The sequence below is a fragment of the Bos mutus genome, chromosome 10, assembly GCF_027580195.1.
Source record: "Bos mutus isolate GX-2022 chromosome 10, NWIPB_WYAK_1.1, whole genome shotgun sequence".
Taxonomy (NCBI): Eukaryota; Metazoa; Chordata; class Mammalia; order Artiodactyla; family Bovidae; genus Bos; species Bos mutus.
Genome location: NC_091626.1, coordinates 60,940,605 through 60,966,576, shown reverse-complemented (window position 1 = coordinate 60,966,576; position 25,972 = coordinate 60,940,605). Strand labels below are relative to the sequence as shown.

At 42.9% G+C, this 25,972-nt stretch overlaps 1 protein-coding gene across 13 annotated transcripts in view; it reads right to left on the bottom strand.

Moving 5' to 3' along the window:
• TLN2 (talin 2) overlaps positions 1-25,972 on the bottom strand; it is a 497,178-nt gene that overhangs the window by 4,521 nt on the left and 466,685 nt on the right. For all 13 annotated transcript variants that reach the window (XM_070378009.1, XM_070378013.1, XM_070378007.1 and 10 more), the window contains 5 exons: positions 18,087-18,192; positions 17,089-17,213; positions 3,939-4,064; positions 1,549-1,611; positions 1,275-1,457 (listed from right to left, as the gene is read on the bottom strand). In XM_070378009.1, coding sequence (XP_070234110.1) covers positions 1,275-1,457; positions 1,549-1,611; positions 3,939-4,064; positions 17,089-17,213; positions 18,087-18,192 — 603 coding nt within the window. The remainder of the gene's footprint in view (positions 1-1,274; positions 1,458-1,548; positions 1,612-3,938; positions 4,065-17,088; positions 17,214-18,086; positions 18,193-25,972) is intronic.

Genomic DNA, 25,972 nt, shown 5'->3' with positions numbered 1-25,972 from the left:
GAAGTGTCCCCCAAATCCATAAATCACACATTCACAAACATGCAGCTCCCGACTTCCCCCCTGGGTTTATGCCAGGAGAAAAATGAAGGCAGGTGAAGGAGAGAGATTGACACAGGAGGACCAAACGACCGTAACACACTTTACAACTTAGGAAATAACAAAAAAGTCTGGAGTTTCACTGGAATCATTCAAATATTTCTGCCAGTTATGATCTTACATAAACATTTTTAGCAACATAAACAATGTGCATTACAACATTTATAATAGCAAACATCTAGAAAACTGGACACAAATATGTCTAATTTTGTAAAGAGAAATTCTGGAATAATTAGTTGATAGAATGTCATGCAATCATTAAAAATGAGACTCATGAAGAATGAACCAGTTAGCATTGCACAGGGCCATTACGAAGACTTTTCTTCCAGGAAAAAAAAAGTGTAATAAAATGTGAAGTGAAAAAATGCAGACTGTCTCTGCTTAGGATGACAACTAGACAAAAGCATTTTATATAAGATAAAAATAGGATGAGAAAAAACATAACATTGGACACATGAAGATGCTGAGGCTATCTTTTTCATTCCCACATTTCCTTTACTGTGTTTAAAATACTTTTATAATGAAAACAATCAGGAAAACTTAGATCCACTGGGCAGGATTCATGCGTCACCCTCATAAGTATGTTCTTTGAGCTCTGGGAAACCTTAGCAGCATCTCATATAAATTCTTCAGTCCTTTGGCTCCTTTCTTTAGCAAACACTAAATGAGAGCCTTCACTGAAACAGGTACCATCTTAGGGGTGAGATGCAAAGATAAAGATCTGGGACCTGCACCCAAGAAGCTCAGTCTCATCAAAGGCAGACATACAGATAAATCTGGTGGTACAGGGTGACAGGAACCATTAGGTTGGTCTGATCAGAGGCTCTGGCAGGGCAGAAAAAGGACTGACTCCCCAAGGCCTAGGAGTCAAGGAGGGCTTCCCAGAAGAGGTGGCTTTGGAGATGAGTCATGAAGGATGAGCAGGAGTTCACCAAGATTGGTCTGGTGGGAGGAGGGCCCCAAGACATGAGACCAGAAAGTACATGTGGAGAACATCAGTTTGGCGGGGCGGAAGGTATAGGATGCATGCCTCACGTGGCAGGAAATGAGAAACGTGGGACAGAGCTGGCTGATGGAAGGTCCAGTAGGTCATGCCAAGAAAGTTAGACTGCTTACCCTCTGGTGACACTTACCCGCTCCAACAGGAGTATTTTCCCACCAGCATCAGTGACCATTACCTGTAGCCGCCTCATGGCCTCCGAATCCTGATCAGCCTTCACCTTGCAGGCCACAAGCAGCTGAGCCGTGGATGCAGCTACCTGCTTGGCAGATGAGATGAGCTTCTCCTCGCTGGCGTGTCCCTGCACTGAGGCGTTGGCTGCCTCACAGAGACTGCTGGTCGCGGCTGCCACCATCCGGGCCTGGCGACAGTCAACAGAGAAGTGACCCCCAGCCCAAACCTCCCTCAGGGGATCTAAAAAGCCAATGGGGAAGAAGGAGAGAGCGACTCACGGCAGAAATCAGGCCCTGCGACCACTGTCCGTCGTCCGCAGCATTGGCAGGAATGGAACCCACCTAGAGAGGAGCATAGAAGGGGTAAGGAGAGTGGGAAGGTGCAGGGTGACTGCACCCCTCATGCCCTACTCATGACCTGCAACTGGACAGAAAAGCAGCTCATCAGACATGCAGCATCTCCTGGGGACCCCTGCCAATGGCACCTTTTCCCACACAGGACCCTAGCAGCTCCAAGACTGCAGGTCCTGGCCGGTTTCCACCTGGGCCACAGGCGACTGGAAACGCTCTCAATGGCCTCCTTTTAGCCATCAGGTACTACATTTCTGGGAAAATGGCTTAGGAACGATGGATGGGGCTATCTTGATATGTCTGTTTCCTCTGCTGACCCCTCCCCGTTTCTAACACGGGAGCCATGGAGGCCTCTTCATTTAAGAGGTGAGGGAAGCTGAAATCTCTCCTGATTCCTGACTCTGGAAGTCACACTGTGACTTTCTGGCAGATGATGTTAAAAAAGGAGTACATCTCTGTACAACTGAGCACAGATCCTTGTCTTAAGGAAATACAGACCATTTTGTCAGGGGTGGGTATAGAAGTAAGAAGCTGGAAGTAGGATGATCTCTGTTTCTATTTAGAAATTATGGCAACAAATAAAACGTTTTCTGATCAGATGTAGAAGGAACTATGGGAGCAAATACCTTTACTGGTGGGAGGTGTGTGGAGAGGTAAGAGATGAGTAGCTAAATTTGAATATGAAACTGGGGATCTCTTAGCAATTACAGGCATCACATGAGGGCTTGTTGAAGGTCAGATAAGGCCCCAGGGTTCTGCATACAGTTCCCCCAATCCAGCTGGACCGCTGCTGTTGTTGTTCAGTTGCCAAGTCATGTCCAACTCTGAGAACCTCTGTTACCAACTTTTTAAATGCTTGAACATATAAGTTCCTTGGAGGACAAAGCCTTGGCCATGCTCAAGTTCAATTCTCTAATATCCAACCCTCTGTCCAGCATGCAGACGAGTCTTCATCAAGATGCAGATGAACTGAACTTTCTAGGTAGGATGTTCTTCTCAGTGATCCATATTTGGTCTTTACATATCAACCAGTTAACAAGTCCTAGGTGAGTAAGGACTGCACTCTGATCCATCAATAGGGGATTAGTGAGAAGGGGAAAGGGACAGATTTATGCTGGCTGGGGAGATGTGCATACATTAAATTGGAACACAATGGTTTGGAAAGAGGAGCCAATGTACGCAGGTTGGATTAAGACATGGCTAAGCTTCCCTGGTGGCTCAGTGGGTAAAGAATATGTGTGCCAATGCAGGAGAAATGGTTCAATCCCTGGGTTGGGAAGATCCCCTGGAGGAGGAAATGGCAACACACTCCAGTATTCTTGCCGAAATATTTCCATAGACAGAGGAGACTGGCGGGCTGTAGTCCATGGAGTTGCGAAAGAGTAGGACACGACTTAGCGACTAAACAACAAAAACAAACAACCTTACGAGAGACTTCATGGAGGAAAACGGAAGGCCACTAGCTGAGCCTAGCCATCTCTATTGCAAGTTTTTAGGTCAAGACACAATTGCATCTGTCATCTGTACACTGACAGTAAAGAGCTTTTAATATCAAACAGAAGTGACTGACAGGTATGGTGACCAAATCTCCCCAACCTGTCAGGATTTCTGTGGTGCCTCTATGATTGAAAGTCTTTTCTGCAAGATGTAATTTCGATGGAGTGGTTCCATGCTATATAGGCATAACAGGACACACGGAATATTTTCAATTGAAAGGCCTTCCCACATGCAGGATTAGTCTAATGTACTATTAATCCTCTGGATCACTGAAAAAGAACTAAGCTTTCATGCTAATGCAGATGGAATGGGTGACTGGAGATAAAGCAGGTCGAAGAAATCTCAGCTTTAAAAACAGACCAGTTTTTTGACCAAAGGACTCAGGAAAATGCTAACTGCAGAGCTGGATGGCATTCAGCTCAACAGTCCTAAGAAAATGGAGTCACTGGAACTGAACAAGGTATTACAAAGCCCCTGACTACGGTGCTTATATAGCCATCCACCGGGAACATATGACAGTTTACATCTTTAAATAGACTAATGGACAGCAGGGAGATAAATGAATGTTCAGGCCCTGATGGCTGCCTGGAGGGGGAGCTCTCCTTAACAAGAAGCAGGTGAGAGGCCTGGAAGCCAAATCCTTCATTCTGTATGTTAAGCTGAAGCAGAGTGTGCAGTGCGATGGGCAGAGCAGGGTGACTCAGGGAGGGATGGGGCGACAGGGCTTCCTTGCTCAGAACACACGTGGTACTGCCTTTCCCTCGGTCCTCAGAGGCTCCAGCAGCCTGACGTTCCTCACGTGGCCAGCGAGGTTTACAAACCTTTCCTTGGGCCACCAGCTCCCTCTGGGCTGCCGAGGCCGATTTGACCAGGGCACTCGTGGCAGCAGCAATGGATTTAGCAGCCTCCAAGATCTGTTCTTCAAAATCCAGGGTCTCGTCCGCTTGCTATAACCAAAAGAAAAAAGCATCATACACAATTCATATCCCAAAGGACATTTTCTGCCAAATGACTTACTTCTCGGTCACCTGGCTCTTCAACTGTACATGGCTTCTTATGGACAAACCATACCCAGGGTAGAAAGGCTTAAGTTGGCTGGAGGCCTCTCCATCTGCTACCTCCCCCCACCCCCTCTCTAAAAGATAAAAATTACCAGCATTGAGATTCTGTACACATTTAAAATCAGGCCATTTTAAGACGGATTATTTTTCCAGACCAGAGTCTTTAAAAAGACATAAATTCACTGGGAAATAAAATATATACAAATATATACAAATGGTTTCATCAACATCAACAACTCAAATCAAAATAATCAATAATCAAAATTCAAAGACTAAGTGGTAGCACACTCTCTCGCCGTGTAAGGCTTGAAAAATGGGTTGAAAAAAGGAAGATGGCTATTAGCTGTTGAAAAACCTTATTTCTCTTGGGTGAAAACAAAGGTAAAATAGTATTTGCATTTCTGTGGTTGAGCAGAGAGTCACATGCCAACCAGAGATCACATGTGGTAGAAAGGAAGCCAGGCAATGTGACATCAAGGTAGGGCTGGCCCCTTGGAAGCCTGAGGCATGGCTCCACCTGGGGAAGAACACAGGCTCTGACTGCACCGGGGCTCTCAGGTCATCAGGGCTCTGCTCGAAATTCGCCATCACCAGGTTTCCTGCTGCCAAAATGCCTGGGTTGTTGAAGAGAAGCTTTTGGGAAGTTGGGCAAGTGTAAAGACCCTAGTCCCAGGCTCAGTGGGACAGAGCATCACCATAAAGGGTGGCCAGACTAGATAACCTGCAAGGTCCCCTCCAGCAGCATTGCTCTGTGGCCATGAGCCAGTGTGGATATGGATAAGTGCCTCTTTGGTCACAGTACCTTAAAGATGTGGCTGGTACCTTTCAGGCATTAAGAGATGATGGTCAAGTATAGCAATAGTTTTCTTTGTGTGTGTTCGTAAAATAAATGTAACACAAAATTTACTCTTCAAATCAACTTAAAGTATACCATTCAGTGGCACTAAGTACATTACCAATGTACAACAGCAATACTTTTTTAAGAGTGCCTACTATGTGCAGGTATTTACTTCCATGCACATTGACTTGTTTAATTCTCACCAAAAAAGCAAAAAGTCTTGCACTGAAGTTATCTTTATCCTTATATTTACATTGGAATACTCAGGCTGAGGGAGGTGGAGTACTGGCCTGAAGGAGGCCAGTGGAGGCATGAAGACTCTCGACATGATCTAAATCTAAGCTTCTCTGCCTTCATCAGGATAGGCTTTTCCCAGACCAGGCCACCTCTTAGGGCATCAGCTAGGGGCAGACTTCAGGTCAGAGGCTCCAAGTCGGCTCACGGATGGTCCCATGTGAACCACCAAACAGGATGGATACACAGATACAGTGCTTTTCCAGTTCCCTATTCTTTATGGGATTTCTCATGATTCAAGATGTGGCCATTCTCATTTCTGTTTTAATAACTCATTATCAGAAAAATATTTCCACGCAAGTCCTGTGGATCTGAAGACGGACGGCAGCACTTGAGAAGTTCTGAGACAGAAGCAGTATATTCTCTATTTCTGACAAAGTCTTGCTCCAGGAGCATTCAGGATAGAAATGGGCTCAGTTCCAAAAGATTAAGTTTGGATTCCTGGGGTGGGGAAGCCTGTGGTAATGGTGGAATATAAAATTTGTTTATTGAAACATAAAACAACCCATCGTAACACACTCTGGCATAAAAGGTACTGGTATATTGAGTTGGCCAACAAGTTCACTTGGGTTTTCTGTAACATCTTTAGGGAAAAACTCAACTGAACTTTTTGGCCAACCCAATACACAAGCCATGAAGAAATGGTACTGGGCTCTGATCGGTGTATTCAGTGACTTTGAATTAAGAACTTTTCTGGAAATTTGTTCTGCAAAAGTTAAGAAAAGTTAAGCTTATAAAAGACATAAGCACTGGGGAAGCCATAGAGTGTCTGAGTCCAAATGGAGCTCCTACTCCTTTTGCAGATGAGGAGATGGAGGCTTGCTGGTGGCTCCTAACATCTCCCAGGCCCTTTTCACAGGCTCTCAGCTATGCTATGGCTTCTAAGATCGAGTCCACTTCACAGGAGGTTTCTGATTTCCCAAATTTTAACATGCACAAAAAATGGAATTTCCTTAAAACTAAGTGCGAACTCTAAGCATGGACAGATCTAAAAGAATATCTCATTAGAATCAACGTAAAAGACCTCTCCCATATCTTTTGCTACCCTTGAAGTATTCTGTTTTGTTTTCATAAGACACATGGATTAACATATGCCATATGCACACTACTATATATAAGACAGATAACCATCAAGGACCAACTGTGTAGCACAAGGAACTCTACTCAATATTCTGTGATAATCTATATGAGAAAAGAATCTGAAAAAGAATTAATATACATGTGTGTGTGTGTGTGTGTGCATAAAATGAAGTCACTTTGCTATATACCAAAACCAATGCAACACTGTAAATCAACTACACTCCAAATAAATCTAAAAAAACCCCACGTGCTTGAAATATATATTCAACTTGGAAATATTTCTTATACCTACATATTTTTCTTGCCATGGCAAGTGTTGTAATGCCCTTTGATGAATATCTTTTCCTTTCTATAAGATCTCTAGATTTCAAAATAGACATGGCAGGAAGCCTTATCTCTGGGAGACATTTGCTTTGATTAAAAAGTATGAGAGTTTCCAAACAAAAGGCTTAATAAAGCTGACTGTGATGGAGAGCAAACATTTAAATGCTACAGTTGGGCACAGTTCCATGATGATATCTGCTTTCTACCTGCCAGATCTGTATCTTTCTGCAGGCCAGATTTACCATCAAGACTAAATGCCCACTTTATCTCTCCTGCTGAAATTATGCATTAACACTTGATGTTTCCTCACACCATACAACTTCTAGCCTAAGAGAAAATGGGATTTTTCCAAGTCAAGGAGAATTCATGAAAAGCCATGGTACTGCAGTCTGAGTTCCTGTTGGCTTTAGCTCCTCCCACCAACATACAAGATGGACTCTGGGAGAGGGGTGTGAGGGCAGCAAGAAGAAGGACATATGCTTAACCATGTTGCAAAAAAGGAGACAAGTGGAACGGGCGTAGTCTTTGAAGGCTTTCCCTAAATAAAACAATCACAATTCAAATGCTGGACTGTTAATAGAATAAACCCCACTGTAGCTGGGAGATCAAGAACAGTAACTTGGAGATGCAGCTAGGAAACCCTGGGAAATAATTTGCAGACCAGGACACCTGAATATGAGGAAATGCTTTCACTCAATGGGCAGGTAAACGGACAGCCCTTCCTTGCTCAGATCACTGAGGATCTGGTGCAAGATGCAGGTGGTAAAGGCTGCTGCTGCTGCTAAGTCACTTCTGTCCGACTCTGTGCGACCCCATAGACTGCAGCCCACCAGGCTCCCCTGTCCCTGGGATCCTCCAGGCAAGAACACTGGAGTGGGTTGCCATTTCCTTCTCCAATGCATGAAAGTGAAAAGTGAAAGTGAAGTCGCTCAGTCGTGTCCGACTCTTCACGACCCCATGGACTGCAGCCCACTAGGCTCCTCTGTCCATGGGATTTTCCAGGCAAGAGTACTGGAGTGGGGTGCCATCGCCTTCTCCGTGGTATAGGCTACCCTAGGGTAAATGCAGGCCTGGGCTCAAGACACCAGTGAGCTGAATCCTACCAGCCTGTGATCTCCTCCAGGGCATGGATTGTTGTTTTATCCAACTTATGTCTCTGGAGCATAGCATGAGGCAGAGAAACCCATGCAGAAAAGGTTTGTTGAGAGAATGTATCCATTTAAGATGAGTTTCTGAGTACTAGAGTTCAGCCAGAGGACAATTTACATGGTAAGCAAAGGGGAGAGGCATGGAGTAAGTGCCCGCATCAGTAACTTTCCTTTCCTGATCTCTGGGGATAACTGGACATACACATCAAGGCACTGGCTCCTGCCCTGTGGAACACTGTGGGTTGTTAATTGTATGCCCTGCCTGTATGCCTCAACTGGCACTCACAGTCTGACACTGATTCACGCATATACAGATGCAAAACACAGCAGCATGTTACTAAGAGGCCCTCTTAACAAAATAGTGTAACAGATGTTAAGCTAAGAATCTGCCCTTAATGAAGGTGTCAGCTGCAGCCTCTGAGATCTGAATCCACCTTCTCATCCTCTGTACAATACTCTTTCCCTGGTCTCTACTCCAAAAGAGTATTGACCAGGTCACCTGTAGTACTCAGCAACTGTCTTTTCTGGACTGTTGAGTAGACTCTAGCTTTGACTTTTCAGTAGCTTTGAGAAAAATCTAAGTACCCTTTTGCTGACATTTTTCCTGTGAGGTGATCTTCTCCAGAACTCCTTTTTTAAAAAGTTAGAGGTTGGGTGAGATCCCTCTGGGAAAGGCCACACTTTGGGCTGACTCCCTCACTACCTGCTTCCCGTGCACGAGAGAGCATTTGAGACTCTTGTTGTACTGATGGAGAAGAGGAAGGAGAGGGAAAAAGAGGGCGGAAAAGGGAGGCCTTTACTCATTTCTGTCTTTCGACCTTTCAGGAATTCTTGTTCTAGGGACAAATCTGACTCCATATTGGATCTGTTTTTGTTTTTAAACTTTAACGTCTGTATTCTATTGTGTTTGCTATGAGTTAAGAATGTTGTCTAGAACCTGAAATATATAAAGTAGCCCACTCTCAAGGCTCTGGCCTCTAAAGGCATAACACTTTTCCATTCATCTAGAGACAAAAAGTTGCAGAACAGACAATAACATGTGTCATGTTTGAGTTTATAGAAATGTTGTGACCAAACCTACACGGACAGCTGCAAGAACAAAGGATTCCAGAACCAAGAAGTTTGTACCAACCAAGCACACCCTCTTCCCTTTTAGTATTAAGGGAGCCTAAATCCTAACTCAGGGAAGATGGTTCTTTGGGACAGGAGTCACCATCTTCTTTGTCGGCTGGCTTTCTGAATAAAGTTGCTATTCCTTGCCCCCGTGCCTCATCTCTTAATTTACTATCATGTTGTGTGGCAAGCAGTATGAGCTTGGACACAGTAACATTCTGAGAACATAATCTTTGTGGCAGTTCACTCATTTTCCTAACCTACCTTCCAGCCTGCTGCTGCTGTTGCTGCCAAGTCGCTTCAGTCGTGTCCGACTCTGTGCGACCCCATAGACAGCAGCCCACCAGGCTCCTCTGTCCCTGGGATTCTCCAGGCAAGAATACTGGAGTGGGTTGCCATCCAATAGGGCAGTTATATATAAATTATTAATATACACAGAGCATATAGTAAATGCTCAATAACTCCCAATTAACTTCATTTTTCTTTCTATTAATACACATACTTTTTGTGGTTTTCAACAACAGTTTTTCAGAGTGTGAGTTAAACTAGTTTGTTTCTCTGCCTGAACCCTATTCTTCACCCATAATTCTAATACAGGTTCTAGCTGCTATTTCTGAATACAACCTACAATACAAACAAAAAAGACAAATCAAAGATAAATGAAGTGTCAAGCGTCGGCACTGCTTCTAGCTCCTCCTTTGACACCCAACCAGGAAATAGACAACTGGGTTTCAGTCCCTGCTCTGCCCTGTCTGGCCAAGTGATTGGGGAATTTGATGCCCTTCTCCAGATATCAAACAAACATTTCATTTTCTGCTTGTGAAATCTTTTTAAAGAATGCATGGACTAAAATTAGCACAGACTCCATTTTTACTTCCTTCCTCTCTTTTGGCCTCCTTCCTAAAGGATCTTTACTAACGTCCACCAAGCCCATCCTCCTACACAGGTCCCTGGGCATGCACCTGGCAGAGGAAGAACATTTCCGCCTGTGGTCCTCTTTTTTGCCCTTGTCTTTGTGAATTACATCCCTGAAACATCGTGTCCCTTCCCCGATGGACTTGACAGTGAAGGAGCTGAAGACAACCATAGGAGATGGCCTAAGGGTCACTAGCCTCATTTCTGCCTCCCTCCCTGAAAACCTCCTCTGAGGGATCACCTTGCTGAGTGCTGATAAGCATCATAGTCATCTCTCTCACAGCTGGCCACTAAAACCAGACTACAACTCACTGCACTATCTTTCCAGTTAGGAATCACGCTGTGTTTGGTGTTACTGAAGGCCTTGTGCTGCTATTGCTGCTAAGTCGCCTCAGTCGTGTCCAACCCTGTGCAACCCCAGAGACGACAGCCCACTAGGCTCCTCTGTCCCTGGGATTCTCCAGGCAAGAACACTGGAGTGGGTTGCCATTTCCTTCTCCAATGCATGAAAGTGAAAAGTGAAAGTGAAGTCGCTCAGCCATGTCTGACTCTTAGCGACCCCATGGACTGGAACAGGCTCCTTCGTCCATGGTATTTTCCAGGCGAGAGTACTGGAGTGGGGTGCCATTGCCTTCTCTGAAGGCCTTGTAGACACTTAGAGTTAAAAACAAGGTCATAAATCACATCAGAAATTAAAAAAAAAAATTGGGTATAATTTTTTTAAAGTGTGAACATCTGCATATAATTTAAATGTCCTCCAGGAAAAAAACAGAAGGCAAACAACAGGAACTCCATAACGTGAGTGAAGCATTTTCCTGCCAGGTGGAAACCTGAGTGGAACAGGCAGTCCCAGGTTCCTCTCTTTTGGTAGTGAGTCTGGCCACTAGCGGTTTGCTTCTGATTTTGAGTTGAGAGGAGCTGGAGGGGAGACCTTACCTGTACTCAAAGACCTGAACAGTATGTGAGCCAGGTCAGCTTCTCTTCTGGAGGACCCCAGGTGGGTTGTCTTTAGGACTACCACGCTTACTAGTCCTAATAAAAGGGAAACTTCTCAGAACCACGGGTACTGCCAAGAGACCAGAGCTGGTCAGCTGGCCTGGTCTCCCCAGGTTGATCTGGTCCCAGGGGAAACTCCAGGGAAACAGTCAACAGACAAAGCAGGTGCCAGAGAGAAAGCGCTGCCAAATGGTTATGCCAGCCACCTGGGAAGGGACTGGCCTCTGCACCCAGATGTGGAATAACTGCATGTTTCTGCAACATCTGATGGACAAAGTCCAAGCTAGTCGGATTAGTATTCTGGGAGCAGTTTTCCCACAGCAGCCACCACTCTTTCTTTAAATACCACTGGAATAATCTTTTAACTATTTCTGTTCTTTTTTTCCTGTATGTCATTCCAGATTTATGTTACTGATATCTATCCATCCATCTGTCCTTTATCAGAGGAGAAGGCAATGGCAACCCACTCCAGTACTCTTGCCTGGAAAATCCCATGGATGGAGGAGCCTGGTAGGCTGCAGTCCATGGGGTCGCTAAGAGTCAGACACGACTGAACGACTTCACTTTCACTTTTCACTTTCATGCATTGGAGAAGGAAATGGCAACCCACTCCAGTGTTCTTGCCTGGAGAATCCCAGGGACGGGGGAGTCTAGTGGGCTGCTGTTTATGGGGTTGCACAGAGTCGGACACGACTGAAGCAACTTAGCAGCAGCAGCAGCAGCATCCTTTATCAGAATCTACTAATTGCGCTTTCTATTTGATAGAAAAATTCTTAAAGATGTGTCAAACTCTTAAAAAAAATATATAGGCACTCGAGTGTCTATCTAGGTAGCATGGATGAAGAACAGATGACAGGATTTTTCCAAAGATTTAATTAGGTAGAATTGTTACACTGTAAAGCCATGTGACATGAATCCTGTGTGTGTCTGAGGAGGGTCTGAGAGACCCACTGCTCTATTTGGTGGGGAGTCATGTGGGAATACATGCTGACTAGGGACCCCACTCACCTTTACTCTTCCGCCCACCTCACGTCTCCTGGCCTGGAAGCAGCTAGTGGTACAGGAGCTCAATGTCCACTGCTTGGTCATAGAGAAAATGCTGTATCCTTCTCCCTGAACATCTGGCTGCCTTTTCCCATTTGCCCAACTAATCGGCAGAGCCTGCTGGTCAACAGCAAAATGTACCCTAAAAAGATATGTCAATTCTAATGTAGGGGCTTCAAACTTCAGGTCCTTTTAAACTGAGCTTTTCATTATTCAGAACAGCTTGCTGTTGCTTTTCCATGACTGTCATTTTGGCCAAACAACTTTAACTGGGCCTAAAACCCAAAACAACGCCATCTAGCTGCACGAAGGTAGCATTGACTACGGAAGCATCTTGGCTGGCGTACAGCTCTCTTCTCAATGAGGAGGATCCCAGGGACAGGCTCCACTTCCTGACTCTGGAAGCTGGGACCCCAACACTGTACTGACCTCCCCTGTGTCACCACTTGTCTGCTGCTGTGACCTGTCACTAGGCGGTCCCTGCCAGCAGCGTTGGGCTGGCTCTTAGACCCACCAGAAGAGGCTTTTCTAATCCACCTGTACACACTTCTGGCTCACTATCTTCATAGAGTAGTGTTTGTATGTTCAGGAGTGACCTTTACAAGAGCACATCCTCTTTGCTCCAAAAATCGGAGCCATTAGCACAATACTTCCCCTTTCAGAAAGCAGAGTTTTAAGTCTTTTGTTGAAAGAGATCAGAATGAACTCACATATCCTTCACAGGCTCTTCTAGGGGGAGGAGGTCAGAGCTAACCCAGTTAGGCTGTTACGTGCCAGGAAAAAATGTTTCACAATCCCGAACTTCCTGTTGCACCCAATTAGGCTATGGAATCACTTTCTGATTGTCGGCATATTCTAAATATTATCAACCTCTTCTGACAAGTTAACCTGCAACAGGAAACTCAACAGACAGAGTATATTCCACACTGCGTTATCTTTATTAGATATATTTCGTCCCCAAGGTTTATATAAAGCCCAGTGACTCACCATCCATACATTTGGTTTGGCTGATTTGGTTTATACATTTTGTTACTGTGGGTGGAAAGCAACGTTACAGAGAGTTGATTTGTGCTTGAATTTTTTGCTGAAAGCTTGATCGTGAAAATTACTAATTTCTAAATTGAAGATCAGGATAAAACTGAATTAAAATGAAATGTAAATCTAGATGTGTCTGGAGGTTATAATCCTGACCCTGTATCACAAACATGGGTTTTATTCCCCCACATTGAGCACAGCCTTTAAGGATTCATCATTGCACAAAACTAAGCTATACATAATACCTAAGCTCTTATGAAACATCATTAATTATGATTTGTTTCTATAATAAACAAAATAATCTAGCAGTACAGATACAGGTTTTAAATGCTACAAGAAGAAATGGAATATAACGAAAGAGATGTAATGAGTAATCTACCTCTGATTCTAACATATTCTTTCCTGTTGCCTTATAAGCTATATTAGGAACCCCCGGAGATAGGGCAAGACACTGTAGGAATATGTTTGATATATAGTTGGATTAAATAACAACCTAATATATCAAACATATCACACAGAGGCCTGCAGAAAGGCATCCAGGTCTGACTGAGCTGAGAATGGGGCACAGCATTGCAAGCTGCAGCCACGTGGGGGTGGGGTAGGGAGGGCGCCACTGTGGCACCTCCGTTACCTGTCTGTGGAGCACAGGAATGTCTGCAGGTATGGAAACGGCGCCATCAGCGGGATCCTAGGCACACGCACCTGGGCTCACCGACATTCTCATTTTGCCTTTTTACCATCTTCCCAAGCAAACGGTGGATCCAAAGATGCCAATTTGTTACTTGTGTCTGGGTGATTCCCGGTAAAAAGAGATGCTTACATTTTTAAGGGCCCAAGCTGGGAATATACCAGGAATCATCTTTACAAACTCTGGATCATTCTGTTTTTAAAACAGGCAACCTGGGAATGTGGTGGGCAAAGCAACGGAGACGAAAACACTGCCCATCCCCCAAACTCCCTCAAAGCAGTGGAGCTGCTTCCCAGGGACAGAAGCAAAGCACATTCACCCAATCTTGGGTGCCTGGGGTTTTATGTAGTTACCAGGGGCAGAAGTATGGCAGAAATGGCCTACTTACAGAACCCTGAGGATTTGGAATTGACTGACTTCCATTTTGGAAGGGGATGGAAAGAATTGGTTGGTCTCAAAAGACTGATTATGATGTCAGATTGGGATCTTTTTTTTTAAACTGGGGAGAAATTCCTTCTTGAAGTCAAGAAAGATATTTTATTTCATGCAGGCATTAACCACAGAGGAGATGGCATTCCCAGACAGGCACAGAATCTGGTCTTGGGTGATGGGTTCTTCAGAATGGTTTTATAGATAACACAATCCATGTGGTGGGAACCTTTGTCACTGGCTGGAGTGAGATTTTTAATCATTTTAAAGATTCAGGAAGGGCCAAATACTCCTTCATATGAAGACGGGAGTGACACAGTGTAGGTACCCCCAAGGAAGGGACTCAAATCAACACTTATGTCAACTGTGACCCTGGCTTTCCCTATAAATCCACACTGTAAACAGAAAGGCTGGGTGATCCTGGGGCAGCGGGGGAACGCGCACTGACCCAGTTCAGCAGTCATCACTAACTTTTTAAGTGCTATTATTTTTAAAACATTGTCTTATGAAATTTTAAGACATAGACCCTCCCACCACCCCAGTCCCACCATCATTCTTACACATTCCTCACCTGTCTCCTTCACTCACAAGTGTTTCTTTTAACAGAGTTGTGCTCATACTGAGTACATGACTCCACATCCTGTTTTCTTTTCACTTAATATTATGCCAGGAGCACCTTCTTCATGCTACACAGACTGATCATCCATTATTCTGAACAGCTACATACTCGTCCTTCAAGGAGACACTCAGGGTCACCTCCAAATTCTTGCTGCTTTGAATAGGATGAAAGGAGCAACTCTCTCATGCACACAAGACTTTTATCCTCTCTGGATTTCCTCCTCTGGACAGATTCCCAGAGGTGGGATTAATGGCTCAAAGGGTATGGGTAAACCAAAAACATCCCCCATGGGACTGCACCAGAGTTCCTGATACTAGGTAGGCCAAGAGGACTGGAACAGGCTAAACTGCCACCTGGAGCCCACGCAATGCTGCTTCTAGCTTGGTCGAGGTCACCTGACTCTGGCAAGTAATTTGCCTCTGATTCCGCATCCCTAGAGCAGGGATGCTAATGATGCTGCCTGGTGGACTTGTAAGGACCAGATGAGTCAATCTATGTAAAATACCTAGAAGATTGACTAGCATGTGCTTGGTACTCAATCAGTGTGAGTTTTTTTTTTTTTAAGCTAAGGCCATAAGCTCATGGATCCATGGAATAACTTTTGTTTCAGACATTTCCTAGGAGGTAGAAGATAAAAGTTCCAGAAGTGTATTTTTGGTGACAGTGATATTACTAAGTCTTATGACATGTCAGACACTATTTCTAAATTATCTAATATGTTATATTAATAATCCCATGGGGTAGGAACTCTAATGACCTTGTTTTTCAGATCAAGAATCATGAGATAAATCAAGAGCTGGACAGAGGGGAAGCAGAATTGAGAGCAGACAGAGCTCGGGAAGATCCTGCCGAAGGACAACAGGACTGGGGTTGAGACAGCAGCTCTTAGAGCTTGGGAAGTGCTGGGGTAAATTAACGCCAGGCTGATTCTCCAGGAGAAAGAGCAACTGACACGGCTGCAGCGCTAGCAGACAGAAGCTTTCCCCAGAGGACAGCAAAGTATGTGGCAAATCAGAGAAGGAAAAGGAAAATGAATTAAGTTTAAGCCTCAAAATCGCAGTTAATGGCTGCCTGCTTCTTAGCTGAAAGAAGTTTTCCACTCACGCTGAACGTATTTTATAAAGCAGAAATAAAGTCAAGTCCAGAAGACGGAGCTGCCCTTACCCCTACACTTAGCTCTGAAGTTTGCAGAGAAAAACTTGGTTAAAATCTTGTATCACCTAAGACCCTCAGGTTAAGGCCAGTAAAGAGGACCTTGACAAACTCAAAAACTAGAAGCTAAAACTCTGAAGTTTTGAGTTCAGATGAGAAATTCTAAAAAAGGCCTTTACCAAAGTTAGAGTGGCAATTAGGAGACTGGCTCTAAGAATTCCAAGGTTTTAAGAAGGTTTGCAAACTTAATAGATTGACTATATGCCCATGTCTATTTTACACACATCATGAGCCCAAGAACTGCTTTTGAGCACTTTGGTGTATTTTAGTACTCAAACTCCACCCTTTGTTTTTTTTTTAAAGGTACACTTTTAGGCATATCTAAACTGGAGATCCAACTTTTTTTTGAGAAGAGCCAGATTTTACTTCCTAATGTATGAGGGTCCTTGGAAGGGAGGTGAGGTTATCAGCAGGGACTTGCTTGATTAGAAAGATGGCTCCCTTTGGTTCCACCATCCTCCTGGTGAAGACAGCCATGGGGGAAGACGGGATTATGGTTTCTTTACAGGGTTGGGCTTTGTCCCCCAGACAGCACCAGTGCGCTGTCTTTTTACGAATTAATTGTCCTCTCTACTGCACTACCTTAAAGTATCTCTTTCTTTTAAATGACTTTCTCTTAACACATATTTATGATCTTAAGTTCTCAACATTTATCTAGATGACAACCATAGATGGAGAAAACATGCCAGTTAACCACAGTCTCCAGCATGTACTGAAAAAAGTCAGTTACTGGGTCCACTTTTGAGGTTCACATTGCTCTCTATTGATTTTTAAGGAAAGGAGAGACCCAGCATTGCTACTTTTGGTAAAAAGCATTATGGAAACCAGAAAATTACAGGGTGACAGTCTCACATTCAATTACTGGGGCTTTCTATAGAAAACATCCAGTACCTGCTTCATATAATAGTGAAACAAAAATCACGTTTTTCAAGAAACACCTGGATTCTTCCTCTGGCTATCCAAAGGTATTTCTTGGGGTGGTTAACCTGAAAGACCCACTCTTGGGTTTTTTCCATACCCTGTAAAAAGGGGCTAGGCAGGCAGAACAGGTTTGCAGGTTACTAGTTCAAGCACAGGTAGGGACATGAGCTCCCTGCAGCCCACCTGGCTCCACTCACAGCCATCCACTGGAAGACCTGCTGACATCAGATAAGCAGCCACACATGGACACTCACTTTCGGTTTTGCTCTTGGCTTCAGCTGCTCTAACTTCTTAGCAGCAGCCTCAATGGATGCTGCAGCCCCCAGTAATTCTGTTTCTGCAATGACGGTTGGGTCTTCGGGATCCACCCACTCTGTTCCTAAAATCAGTCCAAAAAGGGTCATTCTTTGTAGCTGCGGAACTCAGAGCAGTGACTTAATTGCAAACAGTATCGGGATTTGCATGCAGGCATGCTCCATAAGCCGACCAGCTGCACTCTCCTAAGGGATGTTCTCCCCAAGCTCTCGCAGAGACCAACTGGGTGCAGTGGCCGCCTGTCTGATCCTCGCTTTCCAAACCAGTTGTACAGACAGCCCTACCACAGAAGCAGCCGTCAGTGTGAGCTGCAAAAGTCAAGATCTTACAGACCGAGGCTAGCTTGAGTTTTACTCTGATTTGTAACTTAAAGCTCATGAATGCAAGTCAGCATCCACAGGAGAAATGAGATCATGCTGAGCACAGAGATTTGTCATTCTCTTCTGGGAACTCATCCTCATGAGTTCCCAGAAGAGAACAACCACTCCCCTCAATGCAAACAAAGGGAGATTGGTTAGAAAACCCTTCGTGGGTGAGCTGATTGCTTCCATGTTAACCATGAAGGGGTGTGTAAACAATGTACCCAGATAGCACCATTTCTAAACATGAAGTGTATTATTTAAATAAAAATAAATATTCAAAGAAAAATACAGAAGAAAATGGATGGCAAGACCCTTAAGAGAGAAGTGAACAGTTCTAGATGGATTATGCCATTTATGTTGAAGCACTTAATACATAACTTGTATTATGTATGAGAAAAGACTTGTTTCAGAAGGATATTACTTTTTAAGTCTAACTCTACTCCTATTTGCCTTTAAAAACTTCCTCACTCTATTCCTCTGGCTGTCAAGAAAAGGCCTGTGTTGGCTACACATCTTCTCTGCTCAGCTGGCTGTCCAGACTGCCCCACAGGATGACATGTGAGAATCCGGCCTACCTTTCATGGCCTCTGCTGCCTGGATGAGCTCAGTCACAGCGCCAGCCACGCGCTTGGAGAAAGCAGCCAGCTGGTGCTTAAGTTCTGGTGTTGGTTTCTGAAGAATCTGTGTGAAGAACACATCAGACATGTAAGGAAGATGGCAGCCATTGTGACAGGAAGCCCACTCTTGCTGGTGGATGCAGAGCTGGACCCCCTGGTTTGAAGTTGCAACTCTGTCCCTGAGTGACTTCAGAAACTTAGGGGAAACACCTAAGACTCACTGGCCTTCAGTTTCCTCACGTGAGAAATGAAAAGTTGAGGAGCAGGGGTTTTCCTAAGGTCTTTCTGACATACTTCCCTGAGACCATAAGGGAGATGAAGTTCTTAGTTGTCCTTTTGTTTGTACCTAAAACAAATCTACACACATGAAAATTACCCAAGGTGAAAGAATGCTCTGAGTGAACATGAAAGCCCAAGGCCACAGGTCATTTGGTGCTTGTGACAAAGCAAATATGGGGCCAGAAGACACGTGTGACTCAGGTGGGATCTTGGAGGGAAAAATCCCCAAGAGGAGGGCTGTTCCTAAAAGGACAACTCATTTCCAGGGTTCTGACTGCAAGCTCTCCTGGGAGAAGTCCTACAGACTTTCCTTCTTTTAAACCTAGCTTCAAGCGGCTTTAAACTTGCTTTTTTTTTTTTCTTTTTTTATGGTGTTAAAAAACATCCTAAAAAATAACCCTAATCCAATTTAAAGGACATCCTCAGCTGATTTCTTCCCAAATTAATTCAAGAACAGAACTGTGAAATAGATGAGCACTCCCTACCATCCTCCCCCCATGGATTTACATCTGACTTACACCATCTTCTTCCTCCCTAATCTTGAAATTTCCTTCTTTCAATATTCTTTTCTGCATCTCTTACCCATGCTTTACAGGGGTCATGCTGAGATTTAGAAATGCTCAGACATTCAGGAGGAAAGCACCACTCCTGATGACTATGGACAGTTTTGGAGCCTCTGAGCAGTAGACAAAGCATGGGCTTTGGCTTTGTCAAACCTGTGGTTCAAACCTGGCTTCACCTGCTCCTGGTTTGTGACAATGGGCAGATTACTAACCCCCCTCAGAACCTGTTTTCTTATTTGTAAAACTGTAATAATGTTTACTCCTTAGGAGTGGCATAAACATCAAACGGAATCACACACAAGAAGTATCTTGCACAATGCCTGGAACAAAGTAGGCATTCATGAAACGTTAAATTCCCTTTTTGGTGTCCTATACCCTTTTCACATGGCCAGGAATTGTACTCTTTCTCATGAGTTTGGAAAATATTTCTTTTGAATCCAAAAACTATAAGAGAATTTTAAGAGAAGCTTGGTGAAAAATCTGGGGTTGGGAGAGTTAACAGGGTTACACATTGACCCAGACATACCAGTGCACAGAAGACATTATGCTTGAACTGATCAGTCACAGATTCTGGAACATCACTTCCCAGGCCTCTATCCCTACCCTCCTTCCTCTGGCACTCTTCTAAATGTTATATTTGTTACTGTTCTGAGTTCAGCTGTTCTGTTTTTCTCATTTCCTCACCCTAGGACCTACCTACACATGTCACCATGCAGATATTAACTCAGTACAAACCTGTGAATGACTGAACAAATAAATGAAGTACAATTGTCTTTGTTTATAAATAACATGAACGTCTATGTAAAAATTTTTAAGGCATTTGTTAAAAAAAATAAAGGAAAAAAAGGTAAAATAAGTGAGTTTATTAGCAAGGTCACAAGATATAAGGTCAATCTACAAACACCAATTATATTTCTACATATTACCAGTGAGTAAAAAAAAATTTTCACTGTCAATATGCTACTACATATTAGGAGTGAGAATTAAATTTTTTTAAAAAGCAATACCATTTATAGTAGCATAAAAATTATGAAATACCTGTTAAATTTGATAACAAATGTGCAAGATGTGGATGCTAAAACTATATTGTTGAAAATATTAAAGAAAACCCACATAAATGGATAGATATACTATATTCATTGATTAGAAGATTATTAAGATATCAATTGTTCTCAGATATCTCCATGATCCTAGCCAAAATCCCAACAAGATTTTTTTTTAAAAGATACTGACAAGATGATTCTAAGCTGCATGTAAAATGCAAAGGACCTAGAACAGCTAAACCATTTTGAAAAAGAACAAAGTTACAAGTCTTATAATATCTGATTTTGAGACTCATGATCAAGTTGTAGTAGTGATCAAGACAACATGATATTGTACAGACATACAGATCAACGGAGCAGGAGAGAGTCCAGAACTAGATTCAGTTGGCCATATTGGTTGACTGATTGAGAACAGGATAATTGTGTCAACAAATGATGCTGGAACGATTGGATAGCCATAGGTAAGAAAATGAACCTGACCCTTTCCTCACACTACATGCATACATGAACTAGAAATGGAGTAGAAAGCTGACTGTAAGAATGAAAACTGCAGAACACAGGAAAATAACCGTAGTGATCTTAGCTTCTTAAATAGGGGACAGAACACATAAATTATGCTTTAAAACTTTAAAAAGCAGGAACCTGCAAGTTTGTCTTAGAACCTTAAAAACATTACGCTGCATGAAAGAAGCCAGTTACAAAAGACCACACGCTGTATGATTGTGTTTATATGCAATGACCGAAATACGCAATTCATCAGTTCAGTTCAGTCGCTCAGTCGTGTCCTACTCTTTGCGACCCCATGAATCGCAGCACACCAGGCCTCTCTGTCCATCACCAACTCCCGGAGTTCACTCAGACTCAGGTCCATCTAGTTGGTGATCCCATCCAGCCATCTCATCCTCTGTCGTCCCCTTTTCCTCCTGCCCCCAATCCCTCCCAGCATCAGAGTCTTTTCCAATGAGTCAACTCTGAGGCATAAAAAAGATCAGTGTTGGTCTTGGGCTAGGAGTGGGGCTGAAGGGAATGAGGAGGGCTAAAGAGTATCAGGTCTCTTTTTGGGAAGAAGAAAATGTTCTAAAATTATTATGGCCATAGTTGTACAACTCTTAAATACAGTGAAAATCAAGGAACTGTATGACTTAACTGGAAAAGTTTGTCATATGCCAATTATATCTCAATAAGGTCGTTAACAAGAAGAGAATTAACTAGGCAGCCAAATGAAAGAAGAAAGCGAGGAAGCTGGTAGTAAAGTATGTCACTCCAGAATGTGCCTCTTTGGCACACAGATTGCTTTCAGTTGGTTATTTTGAGAAAAGTCAGACACAGGAGATGCTCTGAAAACAGGGAAGTTACCCTTTGAAAGGGAAATACACATTTATAAAAGAAACCTCCTTCTCTGTACCAGTAAGAGAAGGCTGACTCAAAATCACAAGAGAATGCTGTCAATGAAGACGGCTCTGACTTGGACTTTCCCCAGTAGTGTAATGGATAAGAATCTGCCTGCTAATGCAGGGGACATGGATTCGATCCCTCTTCTGGGAAGATCCCATAGGCCCAGAGCAACTAAAACCATGGGCCACAACTGCTGAGCCTGTGCTCTAGAGCTCACCAGCCACGACTACTGAGCCTGCATTTTCTAGAGAAGCCACCGAAACGAGAAACCCATGCACAACAATAAAGAGTAGCCCCCACTTGCAGCAACTAGACAAAGACCACGCAAAGCAACAAGGACCCAGTACAGTCCAACAAGAAAAAACGCTCCGACTTAAATCTGCTAACAATCTTAACCCTCATTAACCCTGCTTTTCCTGACCACCTGCTCCAACCAGCCTCTTCGCACCATATACACCTTTCCCTTTTTTTTTTTTTTTTTGCCTAAAGGCAGTATATAATCGGGTGGCTTAGGCCAGTTTGTGAATTACTTGTTTTTCCCCTGGGTAGCTTCCATTTATCCATGGGGTACACATGTGAATAAAATTTTGTTTGTTGTTCTCTGGTTAATCTGTCATACTATATGCGATCTCAGGCAAGAACTCAGAGCAGAAGGAAAATTATTTTTCTTCCCCCACACTGGGATATAATCCTAAAAATAACTTGATAACCTTGGTGAACAATCTGCCTGCAATGCAGGAGATCCAGGTTTGATCCCTGGGTCAGGAAGATCCCCTGGAGAAAGAAATGGCAACCCATTCCCATATTTTTGCCTGGAGAATCCCCATGGACAGAGGAGCCTGGCAGACTACAGTCCATGGGGTCGTAAAGTTGGACACGACTGAGTGACTAACATACACTTGCAAACAAACATTCAGTTCTTCCTAAATGTTTAATATTTTAGATATAAGACATATCTTAGTTGCACTTTCATTTTTACTCAAGTTCTATCTGCACTTTTTTGTTTTTGGTCTGCATTGCTGTAATTTTTTTCCTTTTAAATATACATTTGTCTCCCGCTGCCAGACACTGTTGGATTTCCTTGGTGGCTCAGATGATAAAGAATCTGCCTGCAATGCAGTAGACCTGCGTTCAATCCCTCGGTTGGGAAGATCCCCTGGGAAGATCCCCTTTGGCTCCTCGCTCCCCTCTAGTATGCACTGTGCATCTGCATTATACGTTAACAGATCTGCCCAAGAAATAGCTGCTCAACCATAAAGATCAATTTTTCTTCTTCTGATGTCGCCATGTAACTCCTTAGAAGATAAAATTCCTTTCTCAATCCTGTAAGGGGTCACAATGATCCACTATTCACACCATGTTCATGCAGACTTCTTTGGTGAACTTTACGTACAATGTCAACATACCATTTCCCTTAAAGATAGAGATGGATGCAGAGTAGATTGTTTAGACAATCTGAGGAGATACTGGGCCACACCTAATGAAAGTTCTCAGCTTAAATACTTACAACCTTATTAATGCTACCAGCATTAATAATTACTTGTATTCTGCCTATTTTACAAGATTATTGTTTCTTGCATTACCAAATGTGTGACTGAGCTTCAGATAAAACTAATAATGACTAGGTGAATTGAAACGACTGACCAAATATATAGTGCAAGGACATCAATGACTGTAACAGTGTAACTCATGATATCGGAAGAAGAAACAAGAGGGAACTGAATCCTGGACCATAACAGACTAGTAAGACCGGTGGTCCAGAGGCCTCTGGTTACTGTTAACAGGGCCTGGTCCTATAACAGCACATTGAGTGGCCTATCAACAAAATCCTGGCCTGACCTGTGAATGAGCATTTCTAGTGCAGTGGCACAAATTGGTCACAAAATGCCTTCCAATCTCTGGTTGCAATTAAAACTGAAAGGGAAGGGAGTGTAAAATAAAGAATATTGCCCCCCCATCCAGGCCTGTAAGGATAAAGTCATTCTCCACTAAGTTACTGACCTATAATACATCCTCAAAGAAATTTAGGGCAAGGATGAGGCCTTTTGTGCTCCAGGAAAACCGACTGAACTGGTCCTAAGAGAAATAGATATTTTTAAGAGATTTTAAAAATGAACCTGAATTCTTACATCTTGTACTGTGAAAGCACTTTAACTAAGATGTCTATTTCTAGTGACTAGCAGCAAGCTTCTCCCGAGATGAGTGCTTAATTGTATGTAGTCTCTTTGCTAAAACCACATATATACTGATGCCTGCCTTCTCACTTTTCTCTTCAAAACAGTTCTCAGAGCTCTCTGAGACTGTCTCCCAGGATATAATCCTCAGGTTCACTCAAATAAAAGTTTTCATTTCTTTCTTTGATTGACTATTAATGTATTTCACCGACATGACAAAGAACTCATGCCTAGAAAATATAAAGAACTCTAATCAATAAGACAAAAACCCAATTAAAAAGGGCAAAAGATCTGAACAGAGATCATCTGAGAAGATATACAGAAGGCAAACCGGTACATAAAAGATATTCCATGTTGTAAATTAAAACCGCAGTAGACTTCTCTGGTGGTCCAGTGGCTGGGACTATGTGCCCAGTACTGGGGGCCAGGGGTCAATCCCTGGTCAGGGAACTAGATCTCACATGCCGAAACTAAGACCTGGTGCAGCCAAAATATATAAATATTAAACAGAAACCACAATAAGATACCACTTCATACCCACTAGAATGGATAAAATTGAAAAGACTGACCATTCTAAGGGCTCACAAAGACGTGGAGAAATGGGAACTCTCATATATTGCTAGTGGAAATAACCACTTTACAAAAGAATTCAGTAGTTTCCTAAGAAGTTAAAAATATACCCATACTATGATACAAATACTCCACTTTAATATATTTATCCAAGAGAATGAAAACATATAGGCAAAAACACATATATAGGATGCTCTTAGCAGCTTTATTTTTAACAATCAAACCTGGAAACAACCCAAGTATCCATCAACAGGGAAACAGATTAGAGAACACCATGTAACAATAAAAGGGGTGAAATTACTGCTACACATAAGAATGTGGATGGAATTGAATACACTGATGCTGAGTGAAAGAAGCTAGACAAAGAGTATACACTAGAGGATTACTTTTATATAAAAGTCTGGAAAGTGTAAGCAAATCTATAATAACAAAATGCAGATCAGTGGCTGCCTGGCAGTTTTGAAGAGTAATAGATATACTCATTGTTTTGGTTGTGGTGATGTTTTCACAGATGTATTCAAATATCAGCACTCAAACGGTAAACTTCAAATATGTGTTTATTGTATGCTAGCTATGCCTCAATAAAGCTGAAACAAAAGTGAAGGGTGTGGTAGGGAGATTCACTTAAATCATCCAACTGGAGTGGTGAAAGACTTCTGTCGTTAAAAGAACCTTGATGGAAAGAGAAAACCACTTCTGTATACACTCTGGCTCTAAGAAAGGGAATGGCTCTGACAACAAAGCACGCTATTTAGACAAGGCAGAGCAATGGAGGTCTATTTTTATTCTGCAATTAAGTCAACATGATTTCTAATAGCAGGAAACAGAACAGAATTAAAGTGCAGCTAGTGAAAGTGAGGGTAATTTTAACCTTGTCAAAGAGCTCATATTGTGGGTTAGCAGCAATATTGAACTGTGGTCACTGCAGAGGCCAATTGGCTGTCTCTCATCCTGCAGTAGAAGTCCTCCACGACAAACCAGCTAACAACAAATGCAGAAGGCCAAAACTGCTCAAACAGGCATAGCTAAAGCTGCATAAAGTAGCTCCCAGGGCAGCAAGGACAGGGTTCTGCCTAAATTAGATCCCTCTGTTTATAGACTGATAACTGGATTCTCAAACAAACAAACAAATCATTCCCCAAGGAAGGGTTCTCGATTTGGAGTTTCTAAATTCCCAAAGGATGGAGCGGAGTATCTGGGAATCCTCCTAACAGTTTAAGGGACATTTGTGTTTATGTGCTGATGTTTCTCCTATGAGGGTAGGGAGATGGCAGGAAATGGGCTTTTACCTAATTCAGGGAGGCCCAAATCCATGAAAGGTTAAGAAAGCTGAAATCATGATAGTTATTCGTGCCTCAATAGAGAAAAAAAAGGAGAATGGTATTGGTAAAGGATATAAAATTAATTATTGAGAGTTTTTTTTAAAACAAAATAAGAATCTGAAACAAATAAGACAAAATATTAATTAACAAAGTTAATTATAGATGGTAGACACACAAATGTTGACATGGTTTTCTGTGTTTTAAGATTTTTTTTCTAAAGTTAAACTAAAATATACAAATCAGCCAAAACAGGTGAGGAATCCTTGACTCTAAGATATTTGAACCGAACAAGCCAAAGCAGGATACCTTCTCCCACATTTTCGTGTGTCTAAATTTAAGAAAAACAGCCCCTAAAGAAGATAGCTGAACTTCTCTGGACCACTTGAAAGTGATCTCAGTTTATTCCTCTAAATTGCCAGACACTTTATCCAAGTGAGGAGGAGGGGAGGATGGGGAGTATGGTGTGTGTGTGTGAATCTCTAGTTTTCACTGCTTTTT